This window comes from Lates calcarifer, unplaced genomic scaffold (genome assembly GCF_001640805.2).
Source record: "Lates calcarifer isolate ASB-BC8 unplaced genomic scaffold, TLL_Latcal_v3 _unitig_5241_quiver_3173, whole genome shotgun sequence".
NCBI classification, from domain to species: domain Eukaryota; kingdom Metazoa; phylum Chordata; class Actinopteri; family Centropomidae; genus Lates; species Lates calcarifer.
This window is the reverse complement of record NW_026117389.1, coordinates 1-11,198: the sequence shown is the minus strand read 5'-3', so window position 1 is coordinate 11,198 and position 11,198 is coordinate 1. Positions and strand designations below refer to the sequence as shown.

The window sequence follows — 11,198 nt, the reverse complement described above, 5'->3', positions numbered from 1 at the left end:
TTCTTTTTCCTGTATGCTTCATGTCATGTGACTTTAGTGGAAACTTGTTTTACTGCAACTTATTTGGAATTTTCACTAAAGAGTAATGGGTGTGTCTGCACAGCAAATAATCACTGTTTTTATCTCAATGCACCTGATCATGACACTTAAACTCATAAGAGATTAAATTTACAATTAATGCTGCAACATTTTAAAATTATGAGCAACCAAGACTATGATGCACGACTGGTGTTGCTGAACATATTAATGGCAGCAGTTTAACCTATGTGTTTATTTACTTGGGGCAATTAAAAGAAAGCATCAGGATTGTTTTGCCTGAATCGAAACTGAAACAGCTGAGAGTGTACAAAAAGGAGGAGAGTCGGGAAATAAGAGACAGATCACTCAGAGGATCATCGCGGTTACAGAGTGCAAGGTAAGCTGCAGGAGATCTGATCTGATTATATTGTTATTTATCTTTTAAAAGCACTTTGTGATATCTATCCATGATGAAAGTTATCCACGTCACAGCTTATATGATAAGGGGATTTATGTTCTTTAATGACAAAAATAATACAGTAGAAGGAAGAATGAAATAATACTTTAACATATTTTATGCGTTTAAAGAAATGAATCTGACTTTTAGATGCATTGTAAAAGTTATCTGGGCTCAGTTTATTTTTATTCGCCTAAATGTTATGTCAAAAATGAAGATGTCAGCCGCCTGATCCTACAGCTGTCCTGTCTATATAATATTTTGACACACGATAGTACGTCCCGGAAAAAGGGCAAGGCAGTAATGCAAATATAGGTAAACCACAGGTTTCGGGGCGTGTACTATATATACGGAACACACGGTGTGTGTGTGTGTGTGTGTGTGTTATACAGCATTTAAACAGGTGTTTTTCTCGCTGTTGTCAGGATCACAAACACCAAGTTTCCTGCGGTGATAGTTATTTTTAGATGTGGCTGGTGTTACAGAGTTAATATTGACTCATTCAAGTCAAAATCCACTGATAGTGTGATGCCAGTAAAAGGAGAAGATGACATTACTACCTGGTTTCACGGAATGGAAAACTTTGGACAAGGGGAAATGAGTAGAGGAATAGGAGTAGAAATACCCACTGTTTCTCACTAGTTGGTAAACTTTGATTTGACTCACTCCAAAAATAAGGTTAAGATACCATTTCAGTCTCGTGACACTGGCATGGTTTTCTTTAAGGTTATCCACAACCACACCTAAGTTTGAGTCTGTGTGTACAGTTTATTTGTAGCAGGACTTGACAGTGTAGAATATACTCTGCGCCACCAGAGGGCGACTAAAACCATCTAAATCTGATGAAGAGGATGAAATAGGACCAAATGCACATTTTACAGCAGATCTAACAATAAAAAGGTATGGTGGACTTATGAGCTGTTCAAATAAAGTTCAATAAAGCAGGGTCATACTGAGGTACCAAATGTGCACTTTTCTTTCTGATACAAGGACAAAACGTTTTCAGCTTATGGTGTGAATAAGTGAGACAGCAATGCTCTAAAAATGCAATTTGATTTTGTGTTTTAAACAATAAAGACACTATTGGTCACTGAGGAACACAGTGTGCAGCTTTCTATGAACTGGAGATATTGAGAAACAATCGCTGCTGCTTCTACAAATGGGAAGCAAGCTATACATAGTGGGGGAAAAAAATAAAATAAATCACACCTCTAATACATGAAAATGTACAAATGTTTTCTACAGATAGTCAACACATCTGACATGAGCCTCCAGGTTTGTCACTGCTGTGGCTGGTCCAAAGTGACCAGCTACCAGGGCCTGAGAGTTCACCAGGGGAAGATGGGATGTACACCAAAGGGGATGAGGATCCCTGAGAACGAACAATTCAGAGTTAACAGTTACGTGCCTCAATTTACATTCATGAGACCTACAATCAAAATAGAGGAGCCTGTGATGGATATCTTCACCTCTTCTCTGAGGCCTGGTGAGTGGTCCATAAATAAATGTACACACTACGTCACAGGTGTCTCCAATTCTGAAGGTAATACTGAAAAAATAACTGAACTTTCCAAAAATAAAAGAAAACTTTCCATAATGTCTCCAACAGACTCCACATCAGACATGAGCCTCCAGGTGTGCCACTGTGGTTGGTCTGAATTTACAACTAAGCACGTCCTGAGAATTCATCAGATGAGCTGCAGGCCGAAGGCAATTAGCATCCCAGAGAGTGAAAAAAAGGACAGCAGACCAGTGAACAGCACTTTAGTCAAGACAGAGGTATATTCAAGAAAAGATAATAGATTATACATTACAATCAGTTCTTGACAAAACTTTGTTTTGTTGTCTGTTATATAGTTATAAAATTGAAGGATAATTTAAAGCAAGACAGTAATGTTAGCAAAGCTAGGAAAGTATTACAGGACACTGAATGTGAATAAAGGTCAGATTTATAAAGCTGAATAATCTTATCCTCCCCCTCTCCTTACAGAATGGGCCAAACCTCTTCGCTCAACCAAACCTTAAAGTCAATGAAGCTGCAGTGATAGGGATGATCAAATCATGTATGTTTTATAATTGCAGTTAATTCATAATAAGAAAAACAAACCGTGGTGTTTAACAGTGAGCCATCCTCTCTCCATACAGTCATTGAAAATCAGCAGCACTCTGCACAAATGAATGCTAACGTGGACACAAGTCATCGAGCACTTGATTTCAACACTGGTGCACAGGTACAATAGATGTCTGACATTTTTGCATAGGTTATTTCTTCTAAACAGCACTGCTTTTCGTGCTTCTTTCTCTAACCTATTGTCCATTATTTAAGAATGATTTATGGATAATATTAAAGTTAAAAGGGTCAAAACTGTCAGTGTAGTATTGGGTGGTAAAGTTGGTAAAGGTCTGAGTGAACGTGCTAAAATTTTGTCTCACTTTTTTCTGACAGCCTGTCATGCCGGTGTCACAGACCTTCACCACCCAAACGTATCCTGCTATTACAGAGGTCACAGTGGAGGAGACGAACAAACCATGTATGAATTAAGTGTTTTAATCCATAACAGGAACACAGCAAAAATAACCTGCAGGAATGGTGCAAAGCAGCTACTTTTAACAGTGACTATCTTCTTTTTCTACAGTCTTTGAGACTCCTCAGCGCTCTCACCAATCCAACACCAACTCGGACAAAGCTCGTCGAGTGCTTGATTTCTCCACTGGTGCACAGCAGGTACAGCACACACTCGACTTGTTGGAAATCTGATTGTACAGATCAATAGGTTCTGTGCTGAGAGAAAAGTTTTATTCTTTAAAGACTATGCTTTGGTTCTACAGGTGGAACATATGAGCTGGAGGCCTCCGACAACCACAGCTCAGGATATAGCAGTCCTTCTGAAGGAGAAAGAAATGAAGAGAGAGAAGGAGAGAGAGATGGAGAGAGAAAGAGAGAAAGAGAGGGAGAAAGAAAGGGAGGCTCAAAAACTACTAAAGGTAATACACTTCTAATAATACAGTATGTTGCTTTTAAAGCTTGCAGCATGGCTCTATGGATGGCATTATTGGTTTAATGATTGGACCCCCATATTGGTACAGACCGAAATGTCAACCACTATTGCATGTATTCCCATTAGATTTGGCACAGATACCCATGGTCCCCAGAGGATAAACCCCAAAGACTTTAGTGATCCTCTGGTTGACGTTAACATCCATCCATTATCTATACAGTTTATCCATTAAGGGGCTAGAATCTATGGTTAATGTGTTTCGTTTTAAGTGAAATGTCTCAACATCTGCTGGATGGATTGACATGAAATTTGGCACAAGTGTTCATGTCCTCCTTTAACAGATCATTGTGAGCATGTTAGCATGCTGATGTTTAGCTCAGAGCACCCCTGCACCTTAGTCCTACTTAGTCTTGTTACACTCAATTGGGTATTTTACGGTTCTTTACTGCTCTTTTTGTATTAATTCAAGGCAAAACAAGACCGGAAGAGGGCTGAGTTACAGCTGAAAATTCAAATCAGGGAGCACAAGTTGGGTGAAGTCAGATCATCCGTAAAAGGCTGCAAGGTAAGCAGCAGCAGATTTTGGTTAAAATTTTACTGATTATTGTTATGATTCATGTTTCTTTAACATCTCAACTGTCAATTACTCCTTTCAGGGCAGCTTGGATGCAGAGTGGCTGGAGATCAACAATGCGTTCACCGAGGTGATGAAAGTTGTGGAGGATGCTTGGCTCAAAGCTCTTCAACCTCTAGAGGAGAGGTCGGTTCTTTATAGCTCACACTGTAGAGCAGTAACACTTGATCAATTAAAAGGTGCAGTCAGTCAGTGCTAAAAATGTAGTGTAGTCAGACATTTTAACATACTCTATGTGACCTTTAGGAGACGAAAAGTAAAGAGAGAAGCACAAGATCTGGTTGAGAAGCTGGAAAGAGAAGTTGATAAACTCAAAAAGACCGTGGACGAGTTGGACAAAAACCCAGATGTGCAGGTGAGCCCTGGGGATGCGACATCCCGTTTGTCATGTTTTATCATCACAACATAAAAAGCACAAACAGGAAACATTTCAGTCAGCTCAGCTTTGTCAGTTCTGTGTCCTTATTCCTGATTAAGTGATTTTATCCTTGCAATCACACACAGGTTTCTCTAGATGAATCTAGAGATTGGAAAAATCTAAGTCTTGACACTTCATTCTCCTTCGGTTCCCTGAGAACCACAACTTCAACCATGATGGAACAAATTTGCCTGGAACTTGAAAAACTCTCTTCTGTTGGTGAGTCCTTCCTTGTGTTCATCAAGGTTTGCATTTCATTTAATCGGAATCAATATTTAATTTAATTTAATGTAATTTATGTTTCCACAGAACTCAGGAGAATTCCCACATTTGCAGGTGAGGGTCTCAAAATTTAAAACCTTAAAACTTCTAAAACTTTACTTTATATCTGAACACTTTTTCTTAATTTCTCTACATGAGTACCCTAAACTTGTTATGGGAGTTAAGCTGTGAGAACCTAAGAATTCATTTCTTAGGTTCTCACAGCTTAACTCACATTCACATTCATTTTGCTGTGCCACAAGTTCTCCAATGAGCCACTCCCTCTAGAGCCACCCATGGGAGTGTTTTCTGATCTGACAGCCCTGCAAACTTGCTGCAAATCACCATTGAGATCTATGGTTACAGTTCATTTTGATAACTTGGTTAGGTTTATGCAAAGATAACTGGGTTAAAACTACTGAAGTTATGGAGTGGTTGTGACCAGGTTTTAAATCAAAATGACTGTAGGCCTTCACGCGAAAAGATACAACAGTAATTGGAGTTTTGATAAAAAGCATTGCTGCCAACATGACTTGCTCAGGGTGCTGTTTTTTTTTTTTTTTTTTTTTTTTTTTTTTTTTTTTTTTTTTTTTTTTAAAGACTTTGAACTTGACAGGTTTTCATCAGGATTTCAAATGAGGAGACACTGCCTGAGCCTGACCCTTTTATACATTCATTTAGGGGTGTGTCCTGATTGGGTAACTGGGACAACAGGTGGCAGATAATGAGGGTCATTCAATGACTACTACTACCTTTCGGATTTTCACCAGCATTTCAAGGCTTAAATGAAATAAAAGGCTAATATTTCTAATGCATATTCCAATAAAATGTTTTATATATAGTATGTCTTTATTTGACAGGTTATATAAACATATCTCCATTTGATTTGTTCCTTGGATTTTGAGTTGTTTAGTTTGTGAAATTTTGGGGAAGAAATCCTTGAGTGACTCATTATCTACCACCTGTTGACCCAGTTTCCTAATTAGGACACGCCCCTGAGGGAGTGTATAAAAGGGTCAGAACAGAGGCTGTTTCTTCATTTGTTACTGAGATGAAGACCTGTTAAAATCAAAGCCAGTTTTTTTCAGTTGTCAAGCAATATAGTACAACCACAGAAGGCTTTTTTAAAATCAAAACTGTAGATAATTTGCTTCTCTGTGCATGAACGCCTGAAACTTCTCTTCTGCACATTTTGAGACCTTGGTTCCCTTTATCTAAGAATAGCAGCATTTGTTTGTTGAGTGCATCTCAAGTTTTAAACACTAAGCACACCATGGTCCTTCTTCACTCTCTTCTTTGTTGACCTACCCTCCACTGTGTCATATCACTTTGGAGTGTTTGCTGAAACCACTGATTACAGTTTTTTTTTCTTGGGAGGTCAGTCTCCACCCTGTGGTCTAACCGAGTACTTCTGCAAAAACCTGTGACCTTGTTTCACAGAAGCATATGTTGTCCAGTCAAACATTAATATTTCACTTTGCATACATTTGATCCAGTTAGTTTTAGTTTCACATTGAACTTTGCATGACTTACCTACATTAATTGGTCCAAAAGTCTGAACCATCCAAAACAGTGTTTTCACACTGCAAATGAACCAAATCATGGCTTAGTTTGATCCAGACTGAGACCACCTCTTATGGTGGGACCAAATTTCTGGCCTTTGGTCCAGACCATGGTCCGGGCACCTTTCACACCTGCTGTTTTGGTTAGGACCAAACTGAAAGTCAGAAGGAGGAAGGAGGAGGAAGAAAATCCATTTTCATTGTTTGTTTTTTTTTCAACTGCAGTGGATGTGAAGCTGGACCCTGCTACTGCACATCAATGCCTGCTTCTCTCTGATGATGGGAAGAAAGTGAAAGATGGAGGAAAGAACCAGAGAGTTCCTGACAGTCCAAAAAGGTTTGACATGTTTGGCAGCATTCTAGGGCTCAACAGCTTGACCTCTGGGAAATCATACTGGGAAGTGGACGTCAGCAACAAGACCGGGTGGGATCTGGGTGTGGCAAGAGGTGACGCAAACCGCAAGGGCAAACTCCTTCTGAACCCAGACAATGGTTACTGGGTGACTGTACATTATGAAGACAAACAATACGCAGCCCTGACAGCTCCACCTGTCAGCCTCTCCCTGAGAAAGAAAGCTAAGAAGGTGGGGGTGTTTGTGGATTACGAGGAAGGGCTTGTCTCTTTCTACGATGTGACGACTCAGTCTCACATCTACTCGTTTACTGGGTGTTCATTCGGTGGCGAGATCTTCCCATATTTCAGCCCACATCTCCAGCAAAATGGGAAAAACTCAGATCCCCTGATTATCTTGCCTGTGAAAAGGCAGTAGTGGCTATAAAGTATGTTTTTCCATGTGTACTGATAGAGCATATTGCTACACATATACTCTGGGATGATGTTTCATCAAGTGTCACAGCATTCATCTTGTAACTGAATAGATCAAATTTAAAGTAGGTGAGAGGATGCTATTTACCATTTGATATCCTGTTACAGTCTACAGTTTAAAATGCAAATAGCTTTTAAATAACCATAATGACCTGGTATATTTTTAGGCCATGATTGTTTCTGCACAGGGGCATTATGTTTTTGGGTTGTCTGTCCAACTGCCCATTCCTTGGTCAGTCCATCCATTCATTCCATCCATGTGAATACAACTTCTCAATTGCACTTTTTTTCAAATTTGGCACAAACATGCACTTGGGCTCAAGAATGCACTTATTCGATTCTGGTTAAAGGTCAAGGTCACTTTTGACCTCCTGGATGCCAAATTCCAGTAACACCTCAAAAGGAATCCCTTCAAAACACATTTGTAGACAGAAGTCAGTAATTCATGTTAATGAATGACTGTGCGTCCTAGAAACAAAGAATCTTGTCAGTAGTAGTAGTTGTTCACATCTTAATCTAAACATTTATTGAAAGCTTCTATTCATTTCTGTGTAGCTCTTGATCAATGTTTTCCTCTTACATCTTCATCAAATGAGGAATAAGGGATATTTGTACCACTTTCTTACTCTCTGTGAATATTGCAAAAGTTACACTGAATATCATTTTGCACTCATACACTTGTGTTTCTATTTGATGTAGGATGTGATCATGTCTATATTCCTGATTGGTGTCATTTAATGTAAACATTCTATTTGTATGTACATAATATTAACGGTTTTGGAACTTTTTCTATATTTTTCATTTTTTTTGGTGTTGTATAAAAAAATAATAAAATGATGGTTTGGCACTACATTTGTAATGTGCAGTATTTTTGCACAAACCTTCAAGTGCCTTAGCACGTTCTTGTACTTGGTGTCAACCACAGTGACCAATCCTGTTGTTGCAGAGGTGGTTTCACACATAGCTGCCCACATGAGTGCACTTTCTCACATCAGAAGTAGCTGTGTCAATACATGCCCCCATATCCTTATTGTCTGGCAATTATCATGAACATACATGGTGAAAGAGCAGCTTGCAGTAGTTTCATTGGCTGACAGTCTCTTTGCTTTGGGTTAAGATAATTGGCTGTGATCAATGTTCACAAGTCAAAAGGTTTATAAGGGGTGGAATATTTTTGGACTTGTAGTAGAGAAGGAATCGTCAACTGGTATCAATTGACTCCAGACTAACACAGCAACACAGAAAGGTGAGAGAATTCATTTAACTCTGAATGGGTTTCTGTCTATCACAGGGAAGACAAACAGACTTAATATAAAACATTAAAATGCTATAAGGCAAGTGTGATAATGGTTTAACACACTTTTTTTTTTACACTGTTAGTGTACCACACTGACAAATAGATTTTAGTGTTATTTTTGAACAACACATTTTTCAGCTCAAAACTCAGTCTTGTATTCTTTCTGTACTCTAGACAAAATGAACCTTATTCTCCCGACTGCCATCATCTTCACTGCAGCCCTTGTTCACGGGGGACAACGAGTGCTCAAATGGCGGCAGCATGACCAGCGATTTGAAACCCTCTTAACAACTCAAAAGCCCTGTCAGAAACATCCAGCTGTGATCGTTATGAAAAATTCAAGTGCAAACACATCCTTCAGTCTGACTTTAACAGAACTTCTCGGAGGAATGGAAGCGGTAAAATTGAAAATTTTATTTTCTTGTGAAAGAGTCAGGAAATATAAGAAAAATGTTTATTTAGTGCAATTCTTCTTAATCCTATCCTATATCAGTACTAGGTTTACATTTTGGATGCACCTATTCAATGGGTTTATAGTGAATGACCTGGCAGTTAGTCTACAACACAGAGGGTTCAAACAGCAGCTGTGTTTTATTTCTTGTTTTAAATCTGCAGCAGATACAGTAAATGTAAAGCTTTGTAGTGTGTAATTCTTCCAAAACAAAAGTTAATAAGAAGATAATAGTTGGACAATGTCAATACTGTGCAGTGAAATATTGACCTCATTATACAGGTATTTAGAGCAGCAAACAACTCTGTGGCAGAGCTCCAATGCAGTCCTTCATTAAAGCTGGTGATGAGGAACAAGTCAAGCAGATTTGCAGCAAAATCAGGCCGGTGGCTGAACAAAGGTAACTTGTGCATCAGCGAGTCAGCCATGGTGATATATGATGTCGATTCATATATTGAATGTAACATATGTTATGTAAGTCATTGTAGAACCTGTCAAGCACAGAGTGATTGTGGCGGTTGATAAGGTCGGAAAACGCTGCCTCCCTGTCCATATGAGAAATACAATAATGAAAATCCAGGCAGTGTCCCCTGTGTGTCTCATGCTTAGGGTAACCTGCATGTTTGGAGGGTCAGTGCACACTTGATTCCAGCTCCCAGGTTTATTATTCTTTGGTATGTAAACTTTCTATCAGGCTTAGCTAAATGAATGTCTTTTTGTTTTTGTTTGAGCCACACATTCCTTCTGTTACATCTTTACTCAGTGTGTGTGTTTGACACTTTTGTTCACCTCTGCTCACAGTTCTGTTTTTTCAGTCCATTTTTGTCACCACAACCGCTAACACGTTCATCATGTGAAGAAGAACTGAACTATGAATACTGCAAAGGCTGTGATTTTTAGATGTGCTGGTGTTACTGCTTATTACACATGCGTAGGGACTGTATATTCCTGTTTGATGTCATTTAATGGAAATATTCTTTGTATTTCTTTTTCATGATGTTGGTAAAAATAAACCATTGTTTGACATTACTTTTTTGTTGCAACTGACCATCGGTCATGTTCCTTTTATTACATTTTAACAGAAGCAGTTTGATTTGCCTTTATATCAAATGTCCTATTCAAAGTAGATCTCCTGCACTGCTGCGTTATACTGGCATAGCACAGCAGGGGTGCTGTTTATTTTATTTGGTTTCATTAAATACTCATGAACCAGTGATTAAATGTTTTATGTAAGTGCATTGTGTAATAAATGTCCCATTTAAGTGAACCTGTCTTGCCAACAAGGTGAGAACTGAAGCAGATTTTCACTGCTTCACCACACTGGTTTGGCACAGCAGAGGGCGCTGTTTTCTGTCTGAACTAAGACCTTTATGTGTGTTTAGTGGTCTGTCTGTAACCTGCCATGCAGAGGCCTGAGTCATGGGTAGAAACACAAATTAATGTTCCATTTACATTCATGCATTTGATGGATTGAGAAATTGAATTGGTTTAATAACAAAATAGCAGGCCAAGGAGACTTTACACCACTTGCACTCACATATTAGTTTTAATAGAAGACACGTTCAAAATGCAAGACAGTGTGCACAAGGACTAATACAGAGGAGGTTTTCTAACAAGGTATTGATGAGACAAAATAGAGCTTTAAGTTATTACTTGAGAAGCAGAAGAGAAACTAATAGAAGAGAATACGTTATTAATTCAGATTGAAGTTGCAGCCTTCAATAAGCTAAAAAAAAAGTTACACCTTTGTGGACAATCCTACTGAATTTTACTGTAAAAAATGGTCTTTCAATTTGAAATGAATTAAAATAAACATATTGCATTTTAAATACTCTGATAATTTCAGATCTGTTAAAATTGTAATTATAGTGACAAATGAAACATATCGTCATTCACTGTCTCTTAAACTTGTCTGAGCAGAAAACCGCTGAAGGTGGTAACAACGTTATTTCCCCAAACATTTGTATTTGCACCCAAGCGCAGATAAACCTGGTCCCTTTGCTGCAGCTGCAGAAGCACTGCGTTTCCTCCATTATCAGCCCCGTCATGCGATGTACTGTGGTCATGGCCATCACAATAAGTTCGTTGTTCTTGATGAGAGATACAGTAACCGGATGTGCTCCTCCAGCGTGATAAAAAAGCTGAAGTAGTAAATGCCTGCAACAGGTGCTGTGAACATACCTGTGGAGAAAACATCCCTGCTATAATCACATTAAACTTTTGTCAATAAAAAATCTGTGTGGTAGAGAGAGTAATTTAAAAACAAGTCTGCAGC

The 11,198-nt window shown here is 38.7% G+C and overlaps 1 protein-coding gene across 1 annotated transcript; it reads left to right on the top strand.

Moving 5' to 3' along the window:
• Positions 1-319: 319 nt before the first annotated feature.
• Positions 320-8,022, top strand: LOC108874155 (E3 ubiquitin-protein ligase TRIM21). The gene is made up of 14 exons (XM_018662562.2): positions 320-415; positions 1,721-1,961; positions 2,085-2,254; positions 2,466-2,538; positions 2,621-2,706; positions 2,922-3,006; positions 3,112-3,200; positions 3,305-3,460; positions 3,944-4,039; positions 4,131-4,234; positions 4,355-4,463; positions 4,613-4,745; positions 4,836-4,862; positions 6,575-8,022. Exons 2-14 carry the CDS (start codon positions 1,739-1,741, stop codon positions 7,117-7,119), a joined length of 1,896 nt encoding a protein of 631 aa, XP_018518078.2. The 5' UTR covers positions 320-415; positions 1,721-1,738; the 3' UTR covers positions 7,120-8,022.
• Positions 8,023-11,198: the final 3,176 nt, after the last annotated feature.

What these genes read in the sequence shown, in the direction of transcription:
- LOC108874155 (XM_018662562.2), top strand. Translation starts at nt 1,739, where the DNA reads ATGAGCCTCCAGGTTTGTCACTGCTGTGGCTGGTCCAAAGTGACCAGC. An exon ending in CACCTCTTCTCTGAGGCCTG is followed by an intron (nt 1,962 to 2,084) that starts GTGAGTGGTCCA and finishes TGTCTCCAACAG; the next exon opens with ACTCCACATCAGACATGAGC. An exon ending in CTTCAACCTCTAGAGGAGAG is followed by an intron (nt 4,235 to 4,354) that starts GTCGGTTCTTTA and finishes TGTGACCTTTAG; the next exon opens with GAGACGAAAAGTAAAGAGAG.